The sequence below is a fragment of the Antennarius striatus genome, chromosome 4 (assembly GCF_040054535.1).
Source record: "Antennarius striatus isolate MH-2024 chromosome 4, ASM4005453v1, whole genome shotgun sequence".
Lineage (NCBI taxonomy): Eukaryota > Metazoa > Chordata > Actinopteri > Lophiiformes > Antennariidae > Antennarius > Antennarius striatus.
In genome coordinates, this window is record NC_090779.1 from 20,604,548 (window position 1) to 20,625,000 (window position 20,453).

The window sequence follows — 20,453 nt, forward strand, 5'->3', positions numbered from 1 at the left end:
GTTATTGAAAATTAGTTGTGCCACCAAAGTTGAAATTTTTTTACTAATGGTCACTGGTCGGTTCAAGTTTACATTGAAGTGGCAAAATATCACTATGGGTCAGTCTAACATGGTATATCAGATTGATTTTTCCAAAAGAATTCCATTTTGCAGTATGATTTCTAGTTGAGGTCATAGTGCAGAAGAACAGCTTGTGCGTTCATTAAAGAGCCTTCCACATATGGCGAAGAGAACCTGGAGACCCTTCATTCAGTGTTATCAGAGCTTGAGCCGCTTGGAGAGTTTTGTTCTGCTGAGGCAACACTCGTTGAGGTGGAAATGGGTTTGGCTTTCTCCTTAAAGTCTGTGATTATTACAGTCAAGTCTCCAACTGTGACCTCTAGATGCTGTGCACTGCTCCTGTCGATGTTTTTTAACCTGGGCCTTGTGCAGACAGAAAGAAAAACATTTTAAAATTGCAATAAACATTTCACTGGTGGCAATAGCCTTGAGTGCAAGATTAAGTTCAATACCTCAAATTTTTATGACTGCTTTTTTTCAGTGCTGACTCTTTATCACTCTTGTCTGATTTTTCTCTTCTCTCTTTTTTCGGTTGTGAAGGTGGTGCAAACTGCTGATTTACTTGCTGTGCAACCAGCTGAGAGACAGGCCGTGGTTTTCTGAAACGGACAAAAGTAGGTTATTACATTTATAAATGATGAACTGTGTGACTAATCATTGTGGTTATAATGAGGAGGAAAGCACACAAAAATATAAAACAAAAGTTAACATGGTTGACTAACAACAAGAAACACAGAGATACCTTCTCTACACTGGTGGTATTATTCTGTGGATGTGGTGCTGTCTTCTGAGTCAAAGGGAGTGATTTTTACCCTGAAATACTCAAGAACCTAACGTAGTAAAAGGGACCTTTGGTAATGTTAATATTTAAGAATTTTTAAAAAGTGGTATAACTATTTGTATTTATTTGTATTCATTAAAGAGCCGGAGTGTGACTTTTCCTTCAAACTAGTGTGACACTAGGTGTTGGGTGCCAGAAGGTAGGCATGGTTTTTAAAACTTTACCGTTTATTGATTTATGTACTTAATGTGCATCATTGATTGCAGAATTATAAAAAAGTTCAATGTAAGTTATAAAGGTTCTTAAGGTTATTTGGCATATCAAATGTTGTATTAATGATACTATCAATAAATTTAAATCATCACTGTGTAAAAACCTTATTTCTCTCACTCTAAAAACATTTGTTTTCTTACAACTCTTACATTTAATAAATTCCCAGTGAATATATTGAGGACCACATACCTAAACAATACCCACATCTAATTTTTTACTGAACAACGACAACACAAAAAAATATATATAATGGAGTGTGCTTTCTTTTTAAATCTGACAGCGATCGGTTGTGTGGTGTTTTGGTCTGTGAAGACGAACATCATCGCACCCGTCTTACCGGGTTGACGTCCCCTTCCTGACGTCACACATCAGACACTTGAACGCCTCAGCGCTGTTCCTGAACGTGCAGACGCTACAGTCCCAGAACCCATCGTCGGAGCACGGCTTGGATTGTCGCTTCGGCCTTCAAACAGAAACAAAACACACACACACACACACACACACACACTGTGATCACGGCAACAACGTGCGAGATAAGAACAAGGAAAACACGACAACCGGAAAGCCCCTCGTTCAGTGACAGGAAGCTTTCCGACCACACAAGCCAGTCGTCCTGCGTTACAGCAGCAGCCAGCCGCCATGAACAGTTGAGTAAAACGTTTCCATCCCCTTTTACCGAGATTCCTGGGATTAAACGACCCCATAAAGTCTCCTGTCATAGACACCGTGGGGTAGGTTTACCTCGTGGGGCTTTTCTTGTCTCCCATTTTGAGAAACTTTGAGCGCTGAATGGAGAAGAAAAGGATCAATGTTACAGCATTTAGCCGCCGCTCAGCTGTCGCGGAAACTCCGGGCGAAGGACGGTCACGTGACGTAGAGTTAGCCAATCACTTTTAATGTAATCACAACAGAACAACAATGCGTGACGCGACGGCGATGAGAAGCGCTTTTCAAACTGTTCGGCGTGGTGCGGGAGGTCTGCGGGTCAGCAGGATGGAGGCAGGAATGGGCATTAAAGTATTTGAGTAATAAAGCAAAGCATCGTAAGAAAAGACCTCTGGTTCGGTTAATTCAAAAGTAGACACAAGGTCTTCCAGATTTATGTTTTCAGTGACAAATAAGTTGTCAGTCAAGCTTGAACAAACTTTTTTCCATGTTGAACGTTAACACCAAGCCTACAAAGAATTTTATATTTTTTTTGTTTTTCTCAAATTGGGTAGGAAAAAATAAACAGTCTTCTATAAATTACAGTCTTGGACATCACACCAAGCACTGTGCTGACCCTATAAGAGTTTCAGTGGATTGTTTGAGCTGCTGTCCAGTTTGTCCCTGCATGCTTCTGTAGTTCTTAGCTGTAATTCAGCTAGTCATGACAGTTTTCTCCACTCACCATCTTTCTTCCTGCTGTACCTAGAAGGCTCATTAGTCTATGAGTAAATGAACATATTGCTTGAGTGACATACTAGTTATATTGTCCTGTTTGGTTTACTGTATGTAAAAGTTACGTAGTCACGCTACCGATGCTGTAGTTTATACTATTATGTCTTGTATTTATGAATGTATAAGAATCAAAGCCTGACATGCTGGGGGTTTTTTGTTTTCTTTTCGCAGATCAATCAATCAATCAATCAATAAAATATCAAACCTGCCTGAAGACTCTGATGTTTTATTGGGAAACTGCTCAAGTATCTGCTAAGCTAGAAGTCAGCTATATTCTTGCGACGGCAGAATAAGCGCTATTATGGGAACATATGGGAATCTTCAAATATGTGTTATAAGCAAGCAGGGATCTATATTTATTACAAATTAAAATTTAAAACATGTACATCTATAATAAAATATCTTTCGCAGATGAGTTGCAAATCCAGTTTCCTGGAAAAAATTTTTTTTGCATTATATTAAATTACCTAAATCAAATAGATTCATGTTGAGTTTTGATGCTGGAAACCATTATTTAAGTTGCGTGTTATGTTTGAAGATTATTAACTACCCCCATGACGACCTTGAGGGAGTCCAGGCATTACCATCAAACACCACTAGAAGAGGGTGGCGCTGTTTCTGGAGACACGTCATTCAACGAAGAAGAGCAGACAGGAAAGATGGCGGGCGCTTCGACGACGGCCGAAAACATCGCACCTGCGGCGTGGGTTATTTCATGAACGTGTTATTTTATTTTCACCAGCACAACGTGTCTTGAATATTAAATCCTAATGGGAGGAAATGCATAGACCACGCTGGTGGTACGAAGAATTCAATACAGCATTTCATGAGTGAGTTTTGTTATGACGTTTTGGGTTGTGATGCTAATTAGCTCGGCTTGTCAAAAATAACTTCTACGACTGAGATTTTTCGTCGAACCAAGATAGCAGCAGAAGCATTGCCGTCTCTGTCAGAATTTCAGGGTTTATACTGTGTGTACCAATTTAACACCTACTCAGGAGTAATTCGCAAATTGTAAATAGTGGCTTACGTCAAGAGAACAGCATAAACCAAGGACATTTTTTTCTTTGGTATTGATGGCAAAAAATTCATGGCAGACTTGTATGTGGTGTTTCTATGGACATACTACACGTTTTAGATTTCTGTTTTCCATGTGGCTGTATCTCTACAGCGCTCTGGACAAAAGGTTGCAATGTTGACTCAAATGGAGAAGTCTTCTACAATTTCTGTCATTGCAGGTTCCTCATTCTCTCAGAAGCCATCTTGAGGTAAACGGTGAACCAAACCCCTTCGTCCTACGATCAGTAAGTGGTTAGTGTAAACATTACACAAGTAGTCTGTCAGTAAAATCTAACATTGCATTAATTCATTTGTGTTTGACTCTTAACAAACTAAACAAAATCTCACAACTGTATTTGCATCACTTGAAAGTGCAAGTTTGAATAACGTCGAACTGTAGATGGCTACGGTTTATTGGATAAATGATTTCACACGGTTCTCACTTGGGGAGTACATTGTTGTTATTCACCTTGTGAAAGCCAGAATGGTAGATGAGGACCTCATTGGGCAAACGTATTGTATCTAATGAGGAATAAGAACTTTGACACATTTACTTTGAGTCATGGGTGTCCAAACTTTTGTAAGGAGGGCCAGATTTGATATTGTGAACAGTCCCTTAGTATGTCATCTTAGTACGTTTGGCAGGTCTGGTTGGAGAGCAGTGGTAGGCATATAAAATGTGAGAGACTTAGTCTTCATCGCAAATGGTTCTTGTTCAAGGTCATAATGGAGAACCTTTGCTCACACAAATACGACGATCCAAAGAAGCTTAACATTTTCTTTACAAATGTGCATATCTCTAGAAACTTGTCTTTATACAGCTGCTGGTAAAAAGACATGAAAGAGAGCTGCAGGTGCACTCTTTGTCACACTCCATCAGGTGAGACAGCATCTCCTCAGGGTCCACGGTAAAGGGAGAGGAGAATATCAACATGTCCTTTTTGATAGCGGCAAAATCCCTAAAGCTTCCCAGTGAGGGATTCGATGTCCGCTGCATATGGTGTCGTTTGCACACATGTATTATTGCAAACCATGATGTCCTGCAGAGCTGGGAAATATATGACGCAGGGCTTTGTTAGTGACAGGTTTCTCTGAAGAAGTTGTAGTTTCATCTCAAGAGACCGTGATGTGTCCAACTTGCTGGTTCTCTACTGCGTGTTTTCGTTGAAGGCTGGCATTCACATGCTTTGTTATGTCAGCCAAAAAAAATGTAAGCCTGCCATCCATTTGGTGTTTGACAGTTTTAGCATCGGTTGTCCCTTTTCAGATAAAAAATGTCCCATTTCCACATTAAGAGAAAACATGCACTGCAGTGTGGTTCTCCTGCGGAACCACCTGAGCCCACCCAGCCCTCCCCATTATGAAACTTAATTGACATCTACAGACGTCATTGGCAACTAGTGAGTTAACAAGGAAATACTCTCTTGACAGATCAGACAGTTATTTTGGTGTAAAAATATCATATTTCCACTTTTTCCTGGAAGCTGCACCTGTCATTGTCAGCTTTTATATTTGAAGAGTCAAAACCATATAAAATCGGACCTCAGATCGTGATTGGCTCAATGGCACACGGACTACACAGTATTACATGACTTAATAAATGAAATGAACAGCAGACACCCAAATCCACAGTAGTAGTCTAGAATTAACTGGCCTTTTGTGAACACTTACAGAATAGCGCTTGTACACATTCACTTCTTCATTTGACAGTTTGTTTCACATGGTGGGGAAGTGATTACATGACGCAGTTTGAACTCATAGCCTAAACAATATTTCAACCGTGCTTCATTTATTTGCAGTGGCGTACCTGCGTGGTCGGGACATGTATGCAGAGGCATATAAAGAACAATTTTCAGGAATCGATGAAAGAGAGGTAAGAAAAGAAGTACAGTACTTGTGTGTGACCAATTTGTTAGTTTAGTAGAATGGTTTAGCATCATGGTGTTCCTCAAGTTGTAGTCATGTGATTAGTGTTCTATTAACATGTTACACATGTATGACAGAGTCATTTCACTTTATGTACTTGCTCACTGTTTTTCCTTTGTCAGCATTGAGAATTTTTCTTTTTCATCATTGATAATCATTGATGTTTTTTGATTTCAGGTGTCAGTCCATCGAGTTGTCAATATTGTTGAGAGGAGCCCTTTGCCTCGAGAATATGGGGGAAGCTTTTATGACGATAGTTGGTATGGCGGTTCTCGCTCTTACGAGGACACAAGAGAATATCACCCACCCAGTGATCGTCAGTACTATGACATGCCCCATTACCGCAGAAATCCTTCACCCCCACGAAATGTAAGACAACCTTACCTTGCATGTTTGTTAACTAAACATTAGTTGTGGTTTGACTAGAGGTGCACTGATTTGTATATCATTGTTTAATCTTTGATGATTGATTAATCATTTGTCCTTCTTTGTGTTGTGTTCCATCAATGTGTAAAATGCATTTACTTTGTAAAGCATATCTTTAAAGGTTAAATACCCATTGGTGACGTCCATTTTTAAAAAAGTTATCTGATTCTACATTGTTTTGCCTGAGCATCTCAACATAAAAATTATGTAATTGTTTTTTTTTCTCTATCAGGAGGGTCCATATTCCCAACAGTATTACAGCAGACGTGATTTGAGGCATCGTTTAGCTTCGAGGTAATTTAGTTTTCTTAATCACATCCTTTTTATGTCATACTTGTTGCTCCTTTGTTATGCACGAATCGACCACCAGGGGGAGGCAGAGCGTAGTCTTATTAACTTGGTAAAGTTTTCGTGGTTCTCATGGGTCATGGCATATTTTTGAAATATCATTGGAAAAACTTTTATTAGCCAGGTGCATCCACGTAAAATAAGAAAAATTCTAGACCATAACGTTTAATAAAGTCTTGCTCGACCAAAAACCATAGCTTTGTAAAATAGTTTTAGGAAGGATGATTACAGTCGTCTTAAGATGACATTTCACAAAAGCAAACGGATACTCCCCTTCCTGTGGCCACTGCAACATGCCATCAGTTTACAATATAAGATTATTTGATTTGTTCTATTAATTTGGTGTTGCTTCTGTTTTCAGAAGCCTCACAGTGGAGATACATCCCTAATGCTTCAGGTGTTTGCAGAGTGCACAGGAGCTTTCAAAATAGTTTGGATTCTTACAATGATATAAACATTTAGTTAATGATGGGCAAATGTTGTCTGTGATCTAACACTAGATGTTTTTGAAATGCACTTTAAAAGTAAATCTGCAGTTAATCTGACCATCATTAAAATTCGATCAAACCAAGCCAAACCAAAATTTGCTTTGGTTTGGTGTCCGATTGAAATGGCAGTGATGAATTCTGTCCAGGCAAATGGCAGGCTGAGTCTTGGCTACTTCAAACAAACCATAAGTCGTAAAAGTTTGATGCCTTGTTAGACCTGCTCTTTGTTTGAGATGTGACTTGAGTTCAGGCAGAGTTCATGATGACCAGGTGCCTTTGGTTCTTTTAAACTTCTGAGGAATTGCAGCAAAAAAATGTGTTCAATGAGAAAAATTGTTTACCTCTACATTTGATAGATTGTTCATTACATGCTTTCTAACTCCATCTCAATATTTTGATTCAGTCATGTCTCATTTAAGGTTACAGAAGCAAAAAACCCTTTCGATCAAAAGTAAAAGATTATCCCCCCATTCCAAAAATTGATGGTTGTACCACAGTGAATTTGAAGTCACAGTGGTCTCTCTGTTTCGGCAGCTTTTGTGAAGTCATAGAAAGAGCTTTGCCAGTTATTCATTTATGTGCATTTTCAATGTTTTTAAGGAGCCGCAGCAGAGGCAGTCCGTATTTCCTCCAGAGAGGTCGAGGGTCAGGCCCTCCTATGAGCGCCACGCCGGAGAGAAAACCCAAGCCACTGCGCTCTCATCTGTATGCATTTCTAGTATACGATGAAAACTGCTAACTCGTCTCTCTGTAGATGTTAACATATCACATTTAAAAATGTTTTCATGATTCCCCTGGCAAGTATTTTATGTCTTGTGTCAATTGCAGCATGGAAAAATACATGTGTATCTTTAGCCATCACGTGATACAATGATGTAAATGTAACGGTTTATAGACATCATTGAGAAGACAAAAATTTTGTTTTATTATCGCATATTTATATATACTCAAAGAGAAGACCATGGGAAGACGACGACATCTGTAGTAGCCAGACGGGGGCGCGCTCCTGGAAAAAGGGAAATTCATCCACCAGTCCGCTCTGGATCAAACACAAGCAACAAAAGCTCATCTGTTGACAGGGACAAAAGCCACGCTCCCCAACAGCCCAACACAAAACGTAAGTGTCCCAATCCAAATCGACTTTTCTTCACTTTGTTCTTCCTGTTTTGGCCTCGTCAGGTCAGAGTAAGCAGCAAATCTCAAGAAGGTCTCGTCCTTCATTATGACCTAATTTCAGCTGAGGGTAATAGACTAGTGACTTAATTCAAAATTATTGACCTAATTTAAGGAAATAATTGCATTTGCTGGATCTAAACTTTAATTTGTGTGTCAAACTTTGTCATATGTTTCCCAACACCTTTTAATTTCTAATGAAAATGAAGATGCTGAAATTCATTGCTGGATTGTTCAACAATGCTAATGAGGATCAAAGCAACGATGGTTGATATGTTTGCTTTGTCAACCATGTCTTAATCATTTCAGTCAACCAAACTAAATGCTTTATAATGCTCAGGCAGAGACAAAGTGAGACTTGTCTCCTTTCTTTAGATCATGGTAGTATCGGTTTAATTGGATGCAAGGAAAAGCCATCATCCTTGAACATCGCAGCTCTCTGGGCTACCTGAGACCAAGACTGGCTTGAGCACAAAACTTGAAGCAGCATAGTGGCTAGGAGTGTATTTGTATCCCTATCTTATAGAGTAAATGTTTTTTCCAGCTGCTTTTTATTCTATCATGACAACTATAGAGATAATTTATCCCTTCTTATAGAGGTGCACCTAAGATTGTAATCTGTAACATTATTAGGCTAGGTGAAGCATCTGTTTTCAAAGGTAATGTGAAGGGTCACAATGTGCTGAAGCATGTTAAAATGTTAATTATGCTACACACTTTATAGTGGCTGGGAAAAAGGATACCTTTGGTTTATGAGGTGGTTTGGCTTTGGGTTAAGAAGCTGACCTTTTCTACATCCATGCCGGCTTCACAACATCTTCTGAAACACTTGACTTTACCTTCCCCGGGTTTTATAACCTGCATTAACAATGTGGAGCTAATGAGGTTTATAGATTTACCTTTTACAGCATCATCTTGTAAAATGGTCTGACATAAGTGATATTATTAGGTCAGTGGAGACAACAACTTCTCCAGTGCTTTGATTTCTAAAATGCACACATTCAAGTGTTTAAAGTGTAGCTCCACACTGAAACACTCTTTGAAGCGGCAATAAAACTGTGAGAAAACAGTTCTACCTCCCGCCTCCACTCTCGTCTGGTATACTAATTAGAACAGAACAGCAAAGCACACAAAAATTAGGGTATAGCAGTTTGGCTTTGTCCGGCACTTGATCACGGTGTACGATTTAATTTCAGCTCATTGTTATCAATGATGAAAAGCGCTGCTGCTGTTTATTCTACTAATTATGGAGAAAAATAACTGTTTGTTGGCTCACTTTGTTGGTATCTCTTCATAGATAAGCTCAATGTGTCAGCAAGCGACACTCCCAGCAGCTCCGTGGACAACTCTCCTCCCAGCTCAGGATCTGGAAAGGTAAAACCAGCATTTGAGGGCAGTTTCAACCAGTAATACCCCAGCAAGATATATTTTCAAAATGAAATAATATTCAGTAACACCTACAGTACATGAGAGCTGTTCTATGCTAGCACACCTTTACATTGCTGTTACAGAACAGTTAGCTTTTTGTAAATGTTGGCACACATTGAGGTGGATATGGTCTTGTTGTGTGACTGAACCTCCACTGTGCCTTCACTGTTTATTGTTTAGTCTGATGGATGTGCTGGTGGTTCTTCATTCCTGTTTTATTTTTTGACACACAGCACACACAACGTCATGCAGTATGTACCAAAGCAAGAATCAACACCCGTGAATCATACACCTGTGTTGTATTTGAAACACTTTGAAATCAAAACCAGCTTTTAAACCAGGTGACCTCCAGTCTAACCCCTTGATCCTTGACCTTTCAGGAAAAAACTCCTGCATCCGTAACGGAGACGTTGGAGATGGTGGCTGCCAGCGCGGAGCCAAAGCCGACACCAGAAGATGAAGACTTGAAGGCTCGCCGGTCAAAGGCCATTCTCGCTAAGGTTGAAGACATTGAAAAGGTAGTACACTTAGATCCACAAAACTAATCTGTGACTTCAGTCTTTGGTGGTTGTACCGATACATTTATTGTTTCCACTGAATCATCATCTTATCTGGGCTTAAGTGTAACGAAGTTCTAAAATTTTCTTTTCTTTGAATTACACAGTGAGGTGAGATTGTTTTCCTGGTTTTCATTAAAGCTTTACATTTAAATGACACAATTTTATTACATGCAGCGCAATAAAGTGATCTGTAGGACTTTTCTCACATATCTTTTAACCATAGCATAGAGTCACAGCTACATAAGGTGTGGGCTCAGTCCAGGCTGCAGCACACACATCTTAAAGCACTTTGTTCAGTTTGTTTAAATAAAGACTACATTTCACAGAATGCAGCTGGGACATAACCCCAGATGTGGCTTACTAATGCTTTAAGTTTATTGTGTGGTTGCAGCAATTTTACGTGTGTGTGTGTGTGTGTGTGTGTGTGTGTGTGTATGTGTGTGTGTGTGTGTGTGTGTGTGTGTGTGTGTGTGTGTGTGTGTGTGTGTGCGCTTTACCCTGATCTCAAGGTGAGTCATGTATCTAGGCAACCCTTTTACATGCCATTTATGATTTGGCTAAGAGTCAAGGGGTTGATGTACAAGATGTGCAAATGTGCCTTGGCATGCCACAGATAACTTTTAATAAACACTATTTGTTTGGTAGAGAGGATAAGTCAGTAGAAATGACCTGTGCACCCTAAGTTGTGATGCTTCCTCTGGCCTTCTATTTGGAGTGCACATTTTTCCTCCCTTCTTTACTCTGAGCTACAGTGCCACTTATCTGTTCCCGTTAAACCAAGAGAGGAATTGCCCTGCAGGATGCAGGCAGCCCACCCACAGTGTGGTACTTCTCTTGGCATTAACACACACGTGATTACCCTGCCATTTCCAACTGGTTCGAAATTGTGGTAGGAGGTATAAATCTGTAGTGTGTCTTTACGATATCGTCCTCCCCAGGCTCAGTTTAATCTATAACTGCTGTTGATCACCAAACTGAGATGATCGAGTAATGAGCAGAGCTTCATGTCAGACCTCCAGAGTAGTTTGGACTCAGCTTCGATCCAGAGTAGCTGAATGAATGATTCCATCTCTTCTGATGTGCAGCGTTATGCTTCCAATCCTTTTAGCATGGGTCGCATGAGTCAGAAGCAGATTAGCAGAATAGTTCACGATGTTTCAGTGTAGATCGTGGTATCAGAGGCTTTCTGTGGGTGTTTTAGTGGTTTTAATTCAATCATACTAATTGACACGGTAAACATTCCTGCTTTGCAGACTGCTAATGCTAAATTGCTTGGCGTCCCTTCTTTTTGTGCAGATGGCAAATGAAGCAATTTCTCATTCTGGGGACCGACCACAGAACAAATCATGTAGTACAACATCAATACAAGACCTCAGAAAATATTCCGGTCAAAACTTAGCTAAATGCCTGGGAGTGATTTCCATCATCTCAATCAGCACAAATGAAACATATCCATTTCAACTATTAGCCCCTCCATCAGGTCCATTTTGCAGCATGAGTGGTTAAAATTATTCTTTTAATATCTCTTAATGTGTACCAGCCCTCAAGTCATTACCCTACTTCCCTTATTATGCAGGACCCCTACCTCTATCAGTGCTCATTTGAACAGAGCCTTGCTAAATATCCACGTGAGTACCGTATGTGTAATCTCACTCAACCTCAACCCCCATAGAGAACCCCTACACCCAGACCGGTGGGTATGTTCACCATTTGGACCTCTGAAAATATCCAACTGGGGTAGGTTCTTTTTTTACAGGCACTTTTCCTTAAGGCCCCTAGTGTTGCTTATTTCTCTTGGGTTTCCACTCCACCCTGTGTGGCCCCTTACTATCAGGCTCAGAAATCAGCTTGAGGCACCCGATCCAAAAAGAGGACTTAGGTGGAATTGCTCGGTAGCCCTTTCTCATAGCATGTGTAGTCATGTCCTTGTAAGCGCTGATAGCACACAGTATTCCAATCTCTTGTACCATCTTTTAATTTGAGTTCAGAGTTTATTATTATGTCAGTTTTGCTAATCCTCGTGGCTTTCAAGTGTATTAAAGTGAATCAGGATACATGCAATGCAAAACCATGAAAATGTCACCACCATTGAGGAAAGCCTGGGAAATTTTTATGACTTTTGTTTTGAATGATGGCAAACATAATTATCCCTTCAGTATGTACAGAGACGTTGGTTTGTGGGACTGAAAACAACATGTTTGTGCCTTTATTTAGCCCACATTTCCTCTGCTAAATAATGCTTTCTATGTAAAAATATTCCTGAAAGTTTAAATTTGAACTTTAAAGCTAGTGGTGCCAGAAATGTTGGTTGTGTAATATTAAATTAAAATGTTATAAAAAGCTTCAGAATAGCCTGAGAAGGGATGGCTCATACAGTAGGAAGGCGGAAACCAGTGTTGGGAAATGAAGTTGACCCTGAGCTGAGCCGGCCACACGTGTCCTGCGTGTCTCACTTCTTTGTGGTCGGGGGCTGAAGACCATAATTATGTGGGCCAGTAAAGTCGCTAGACCTGATCTGCAGACGATAAATCATCAGTCTGAGTCCAAACATCTCCCACAGTCTGAGATATTTCTGTTGGAGTTTACGCCACTTCTGTGTCTGCAATATATGATGATGACCTTTTAACTAGAGTAGACATTGTTCCAAATTCACAAAGTGTCGGTTAGAGATGTGGGAATAAACTGATTAGTGATGGAAATGTCAGGGCTATAAAGAAGAGCTGACACCAAGGGGTGATTGTAGAAGTTTCTGTAAGTATCAGGTGTAGCAGAAAACATTCTTCACTTTCTCACAACAATTTGTATGGGTATTATTTAGCCTACTTGTGTGTGTCAATTCTGGACCAAATGAGATACCAGGAATTTTTTTAAAATTCCCAGCAAATACTGTAAACAGCTTGTTTTTTACTCACATTTTTCTTAAACATGAAACCTTTTTTTTAAAAGCAAAAACATAACGAGTGGTTCCCATGTGGCAAATTGCTTCCATCCCTATTGCTCCAAGCTGAATGCCATATTTTTGTCTCTCTGACCTTCACTGTGTTCAAAGCAGCACCCAGCTGAGCTCCCTGCCACCTTTTGATGAAAGAGATCATCTTGATGCTGACTGGCTTTTTGTCATGGTTCTTTAACTTCACCACTTTCACTTTCTTTCTCTTGTTTCCTGGTAGTGACACAAAACCATTAAATACCATCTAGAACAATGTAGTCACTTCACAGTAGTGAGATGATTTTAAGACTTTTCGATTTACTGATGTCCTATGTTCAATGTATGAATTCTTGGCTACATAATCACGAATTAGCATAGAGTTGGAAGAGAAACGGTTGTTGGGGTTTGAAATTTTCTCATAACTGACAAAACCCTCCAATTTACCATTTATTTGGTTAACCACACATTCTACTTCAGGCTATCCCGATTCGAATAGACCAACAGGATTGTTTTTCTGGTCAATGTTATGAAAGCTTCTCGCTTGTTTTGAAGCATTTAATGGTTGAGGTTAGGGATATTGTCAACTGATTTTGTTCTGCAGCTAAATTCTGCATGATCCACAATGGTAATGCAATCTGAAAATGACAGATGTACTCTATAGATCCTGCTAGGACTGCTGGATTACAGCCTTAATTTAACAAAGTGATTGCCAACGGGCAGTTGTAAAATATAACCTTTATGTTTTGTGAATATAGTTCAGATGTCTTTGGGGTGAATATCTAACGTTCTGTCACTGTCAGCCAACTTGTATGTAAACATAACTTCTTGTTTGGCTAGTTTACTTCTCTGTGGCTTCAGTCCAGGGCTCACCTTCAGATTTTCCTCCCCAGGTGATAAACCTGTTGTGTGCTCACACCTGGGACACTAATAAAAATCTTACAGGTAGTTTGCATAAGCAATAAATTCTCAGAAGGATATGGGAGCTTGTTACAAAGTGAAGGTCAAAGAATGCAACAGCGCCAGGAACAGCTTGTGTCAGTTCTGTTATGGGCTAACTTCCCTGGTTCTCTGGCTGAGACGTTCTGAACCTGTTTCATGGAATACCAATTGACCGCAATGAATATGAATATGTTCTTGTTGGATTGTCAACATGATGCAGAACCTGAATGATGATGGGTCACTATGTTTCATCATATTACTATGAATAACGACTTTTCCTGACATTACTTTTGTTTTCTACAGCACTTCAGGCATGATTGTGAGACGTTTAGCACTGTGGTGAAGATGCTGGTGGAGAAGGAGCCCAGTTTGGAGGGACTGCTGGATGCTCCACTGAATGACAACTTGTCAGAGCTCAGACAGCGGTGCATAGATGACCTCAAGCATTTTATGAAGGAGCTGGATGAGGTATTAGAATCCACAGGTCACAAAACACTGAAGTGACCGTATGGAGTCTTACATATGTTTTAGTGTTAGAAGAGGATTTTGGTCCATAGTTAAGTCTGTCGAGGCTCACTGCCAAAACAAGCACACGAGGAAACAAGCTTAATCAACAGATGACTGTGAAAGCTTTGTCTAATTTTAGCTTTATACAAAACCTGGGAACTTCACAAATCATGCATGTATTCTGCATGAGCCATGGGGGACTTTGTATTGAGTTCTTAATTGTACCGTAATCATGAAAATACCTGCATGTGTAGAAACCAAGCTCATCTTTTATTTTTACATAAAAATAAGGATAATTCATAAACCATAGTCATGCGGTGCATAAAGTGCCATAAAACTGATGTCTCATGTTAACTGTAGCGCAAATACTGTTTTCAAGCAAAGTATGATTCTACTGGACTATCATATTTTATATAGCTTTTAATACTGTAAAATTAGTGTATTGTGCTGTTCATAACAAAGTTGTGATTTTTTTCGCCCTTAGCTGTTTTTCTACCTGTAAAAAAAAAAAAAAAAAAAAAAAAAGTATACTGTATCCAATTATGTATAATGTGGGGCCATCAAGAGAGATCCATTCCTGGGCATTTGTATATTTTACTAATTTATTGATTTTGTCGTAACATTGGCAAAAATAAAACAATAACTGATCCAGAACTCATCTAATAATCCACAATCACCCTCTGCCCTGAGATCCACCTCAATATGTAATCTGTAAAGAGAGCAAGCCAATACTCAAGTAAAACTGTTGAATGAAGACCAACCTTTTTTGTATGGGATTTTTGCATATACTTCGTTGCATCATTTAGTTAATAAAACCAAATAGATCACTTGATCTATTGAAAGACAAATATTGTGTCTATTTTAAATTTCTTCCATCCATTCGTCCAATCCAAGGAGTTTTCACTCAGTCAGATACCAGCAGGCTTTTGGAAAAAAGCTCATGCTACCTAATCAGCAGCGCCTTAAGCAGGAGAGTATCCTGCTTCCACACACACTAAGGAGAAATCCATGCTATATACTCAGAAATGGATGGGTGCACAGTAGTCAGAAAAAATACATAATGGCTATTTAAAAATTGTCTAACTCGGAATTACTCAAGCAGATGAGGAAAATGAGTGCTTACTATCAAAACCAAACCAAGAAGGAAGCAAGCAAGGTTAAAATATGAAAGATGCTCATTGGTCATATGTCATAAAGAAATCAGGCAAAACCACCACATGGACCCAAATGGAATTATAAAAGGGATCAGTCCAAATAAGCAGAGGTTACAGCAGTTACGGAAGCTATTTGTGTTTTATTCAAAAGGAATGACATACAGCCTGTCCTTATTTAGATGGTGATTGTTGCAGAAAAATGGTAACAAAGATCATTTGAGGATACCAAGGGTAAAACCCTGTCTCATGGCTTATAATAGCGGACACCTGTCGCAGACTGAAATTTACCATTGACTATTTGACCGAAAGAAATAGGGAGAAAGACGTGTTGGCACAAACGAGTACACGCAGACAACATAAAATTTTTTCCATATGTGTAGACTACAGGAACATGCACGAGAATAATGTTAAAATATGTGAAACGTTCATGCAATCTTTTCATCAATAAGTCATGTGCTCAGACATAGGCAGCCTTTCAAAGGCAAAAGTGTTCACAGCTGATCGTGCATACCACACCTTATCAACGCTTCCATGCTAACATTACAGGCCAGTAAACAGGAATGAATGTTTCTTTTTGTCAGCCTACCATCAATCTCTGAGAAAAGGGTTGGAACAGCCCCAAGGAATGCAGCATCATAGACTGAATAGCATAGATATGCCAAAATAATCATCCATTAAAATGATTTATAGTCAAAGGATGTAACCAGAAGAACTACAAAAAAAAGTGGCAGAGGGGAGAACCATATACAACTTACCGTGCTAGCAGTTGGGATATAAGCATAAATGTGGTAGCTATCTTTCAAGCCTTAAAAAAACCCCAGCATAAATAATAATAGTCCAAATAAATGAAAGCTTAAAGGAATACTGTAGATGTCTCCAAACTAATGACTTTTCCTGTAAATATGACTTTCCTTGGTGTGACATTATTATTCCCTTATAAATCTTTGTAGATCCACTGTAAGGTTTCTGACCAGTTTTGGATTCTGTCCAAATTATATATCACTAATGTGCTGTCTTATCCCTAGATGCTTGTCCAAGGTGGAGACAAGCCTGAACATGGTAGCCCCGACACGTCTACTATCTTTGGCCAGATGGAAGATGATTTACCACAGCTTTTTTCTACCAACCTAGCAGCCACTGAATGGAAACACGATGTCGAAAGGCCACCTGGAAATACAGAGGACTCCAGTCTTGCTCCACTTGAAAATAAAGGAGAAGGCACAGGAAAGCAAATTGAGAATATGGAGGTTTCTACCAAAGTCTCAGAAAACCATATTGTTGGTAGACAAGTGATCTTATCCACTTCTGGACCAGAACATGACGACGACTATGAACAAAAGATGTCGCTATCTAAGGGTCCTATTCAGCAAGGTCCTGAAGACAACCAACAAAGTTCCCTGCAGCTTCATGGCCTTGAGGATGAAATATTAAGCAATAGTCGACTCTCAGATCCCCAAGTGTGGGACAATATAGCATACGTTAAACCGGGAAAGGTACCAAACAAGCTGCCATTTCTCCAGCCTGGCAAACAATATTGGGAACTGAAGGCTACCAGCAAGGTTGACTCCACAAGAAATGTAATATATGTGAAAGGCTGGAGGAAAAAGAAAAAGAAAAATATGGCTTGTAGAATAATCCGTTACACCCATGCCGAAGGCCCTTGGTGTGAAGTTGTGTCCATTAGCGGCGTTACGGTTTGTATCCTCCTTGCCAATCGAGCAACTACCAATTCCCAAGGAGAGGATAGTTAAAGGGAGGGTGTGTGGGCATTCTGCCATTCTCCATACCAAAGCAGTCAAAGCGAGTTTAAGAAACTGACAAAAACACCTGCTTTGAGTTTAAATTTGCTCAAATTAAATAGGAACTTCACTCTGTTTTCATGAATCAAGCTGTACAAGTAATACTGAGCATTAAGTCATCAAGGATTACATTAACCTTTTAATAATAATCAATGATCGATTAACTTTTTTTATTGTTAGTATTTTAATTGAAAATGGGAGATAAACATTATGATTATGTACATTCCCTGAGTCCTCCAGTCCAAGTTGTCTTTGATCACAAAATGGCAGTAACAAAATGTTCTGGAAAAGAAAAATGAATGTGCAATATTCTTGTAGTTTCTATCAGTCTTGCATTGTTATAATATTGATACGATCTTGGACCTCCACAAAGTGGTCCAAAGTAGTAATCATCAGTGGTAAAATAGCAACCATTGAGCTCCTCTTTCCTTTTCAGGATGGAATAGTCTATTTCAAATTAGGTGAATAAGGAAAGATTTTAGTTTATACCCACATTCCTGAATTGCATTAAACACCCCAATAGCTCGTGAGCTAGAACACAATCGTAATGGAATTGGTCCCTTCTCAGATTCCTAGAAAACAGAGGACATAATAACCCCTAACAGTAAATTGACTTTCTTGTAATTTAAAGAGACAGTAAAGTCAAAATGAACCAGGTCTGTATTTGAAATACTTAATTAAACAAACTTGGTGGCATTTTTATTTTTTTATGAGCAATTGGGACTTAGAAAAACAAAATTTATCATAAGTTATGGAGCGCGCCACGACAGCGGAAGTGAAGCAATTGTAGACATCACGGTGAATCTGTACCAGCGCCGTTATATAAATATACAGCAAGCAACAACGTAACGAGCCGGCAGTATCACACATATTTATCAGGATGTCATCTAAAATCATATCAGATACTGCGGACGAATTCCCTGTGAACCCACCTGGGGTTTTAATTATCCTGGATAATTATCACCCGATGTCTGCGGAGGATGAGAGTTTGGACATCTAGCAACTCATCCCAGGTGGCTTCATCTGAAACAGATTCAGACAGAGATATCCAACTAGTTATAATGTCCAGTTTTGATTTACTGTGTGTATAGTTAATCACGCTATCGATGCTAACGCGCCAGTTCGTCAATAGGATTTTCCATATTAGCATTGAGCTAACAGCCATACGTTACTGTTGGACTGTGTGGAGTTAATAACAACTCGTTTATATTAATATGTCTTGTATTTACGAATGTATAAGGATCAGGGTATAACATTCTGTTTTTGTATGTTTTACTTCAGTTTCACAAATTTTTCTCAGTAAAACTTTCGATATTTACTTTTTGTGAGTGCCATAATTGCGTGATAATCTGGTCAAAAAACATACAATACCTCCAGTAGCTCCAGACATTAATTAATTATCCACTAAACCTTGGGAATTCAAAATAAATAATATGAGTTGTCCAAAAGTGATCTTACCTTCAAATCCCTTTGGAACTCATCCGGAACTTGCTCATGACAGATTCTCAGATCTTTGGTCATTTTTACCGTTTATCCTTGCTCTCCATTTCCTTCCAAGATTTTTAGAAGGTATTTCAAAGAAAGAGAGGTTCCTATCTTTGTGTCTAACTACTGTGGTGTTGGAACAACCATTCACCCCACAGGTAACTGGCTTTATCGGGTTTATTGCTTCAGTGATCACACTGTGTTCTAATGGCTGCCCTGACTGATGAAGCGACAGGTGTCGCTGATGACGTAGGACCCCACGTGACCACTGTATATGGAAGGTGCTGCAGCATAGATTTGATGGTTTTCTGACCACAGGGATGATGCCAGGTGTCTAAAAAATTTCTTCTGTCTTTCATAAAGATAAACAAATTAAATGTTACTTAAAATGAGTTAACTCCCCCTTTAAGAAAATTTGACTATTATTCTAAACTTTTGAAACATGCTGTGTTCTTGATGCGGCACTTAAGTCGTGTTATTTTAGCCATTGTTTTTACATTTTATTAACATTCTTAATACCATTGGTTGATATCTGTGACATGCTTATGTGTTACCGTCTCTGAAATAATTGTGAAATATATCTCACAAATTATCTGCTACAGAATAGGATGAAGGGCAATAAAACTTAAGGTTTTACACTTTCATCATGGCACTTATGGTAATTTCTTTTATATGAGGCTTTAGCAGGCAGGCTACAGCCATAATAAAGGTTTTTTGCTGATGATTTCTACAGTCATCAATAGTTTGGTGTGTTCGATAAAGTTGCTCCTTGTCATCCTCTGCAGCAACTTGTAGAACATATAGTAGGAAAGATGGAAAATGGGTGTTACGAAGTATATAAAGTCATTTAAATCTAACCCACCACATTACCAATTCCTTCACACTCAGACATTTTCCGTACACGTATTTGTCTTCATTCAGGAAACAGACTGAAAAATGATGGGACGAGAGATTTGAACCTAGAATGTCTGTACACCTGCACCTTCACAGCGTGAGCAGGTGTATAACAGCGACCTGACTCCACACACAGAAAGTGTTTTTGAGTAACATTTTCATTTGACTAAAGAACTTTTAAGAACATGCTGACTGCTGGGATTTGTTCCTACATCCTTTGACAAGGTTAGGGTTTGGGTTAGGGTTATGGTTAGGTTAGGGTTCGTGTTAGAGGGTAAGGGTTAGGGGTAGGGTTAGGGGTTAGGGTTAGGGTTAGAGTTAGGGTTTAGGGTTAGGGGGGAAGAGAGGGTCAGGGTAGGGTTAGGGTTAGGGGTTACGGTTAGTTTAGGGTAGGGTTAAGGTTAGTGGTTAGGGTTAGAGGGTTAGGTGTTAGGGTTAGAGGGGTTAGGGTTGGGTTAAGGTTAAGTTAGGGTTAGGGGTTATGGTTAGGGTAGGGTTAGGGTAGTGTTAGGGGTTAGGGTTTAGGGTTAGGGTTGGAGGTAGGGTTAGGGGATTACGGTTAGGGTTAGGTACAGTAAAATACGCAGTTCCTTGAAAGGAACTACGAGGTGCACTGGCACATGAGGCCCAGGTGTGGGGTCACCTTAAAATGCTATGAGTAAAATCAGGGGTTTAAAAGGATTATAATCAATTAAAATCAGTGGAAAGTAAAGTTATGGGAACATAGAAAACCTGGGGGAAGTGAGATAAAATGGATCTTAGGGTTAGGGTTAGGGGTTCGAGT

General features: G+C 39.4%; 2 protein-coding genes across 3 annotated transcripts; one reads left to right on the plus strand and one right to left on the minus strand.

The window, feature by feature from the left end:
- Window positions 1–227: 227 nt before the first annotated feature.
- On the minus strand, window positions 228–2,662 carry LOC137594089 (YY1-associated factor 2-like). The gene is made up of 4 exons (XM_068313336.1): window positions 1,856–2,662; window positions 1,452–1,577; window positions 513–659; window positions 228–423 (listed from the first exon to the last, which is right to left on the minus strand). The coding sequence occupies exons 1-4, from the start codon at window positions 1,879–1,881 to the stop codon at window positions 246–248; spliced, it is 477 nt and encodes a 158-aa protein (XP_068169437.1). The 5' UTR covers window positions 1,882–2,662; the 3' UTR covers window positions 228–245.
- Window positions 2,663–3,171: 509 nt separating this feature from the next.
- LOC137594493 (periphilin-1-like) lies at window positions 3,172–19,416 on the plus strand. Of its 2 annotated transcripts, none has more exons than XM_068314011.1 (11): window positions 3,172–3,257; window positions 3,793–3,858; window positions 5,413–5,486; window positions 5,717–5,908; window positions 6,198–6,259; window positions 7,402–7,506; window positions 7,755–7,918; window positions 9,272–9,348; window positions 9,783–9,920; window positions 14,134–14,298; window positions 16,517–19,416. In XM_068314011.1, coding segments are annotated over exons 2-11 (1,704 nt in total). In that variant the 5' UTR covers window positions 3,172–3,257; window positions 3,793–3,857; the 3' UTR covers window positions 17,243–19,416. The 2 variants fall into 2 exon arrangements, with proteins under 2 accessions (XP_068170112.1, XP_068170111.1); XM_068314010.1 differs by having other exon boundaries at window positions 3,198–3,384.
- Window positions 19,417–20,453: the final 1,037 nt, after the last annotated feature.

Coding starts and splice junctions, on each gene's coding strand:
- LOC137594493 (XM_068314011.1), top strand. Junction 5,487..5,716: donor CAGGAATCGATGAAAGAGAG/GTAAGAAAAGAA, acceptor TTTTGATTTCAG/GTGTCAGTCCATCGAGTTGT. Junction 9,349..9,782: donor CCAGCTCAGGATCTGGAAAG/GTAAAACCAGCA, acceptor TTGACCTTTCAG/GAAAAAACTCCTGCATCCGT.
- LOC137594089 (XM_068313336.1), bottom strand. CDS start 1,881: ATGGGAGACAAGAAAAGCCCCACGAG. Junction 1,578..1,855: donor GACAAGAAAAGCCCCACGAG/GTAAACCTACCC, acceptor TTCTGTTTGAAG/GCCGAAGCGACAATCCAAGC. Junction 424..512: donor AGCAGTCATAAAAATTTGAG/GTATTGAACTTA, acceptor TGTCTGCACAAG/GCCCAGGTTAAAAAACATCG.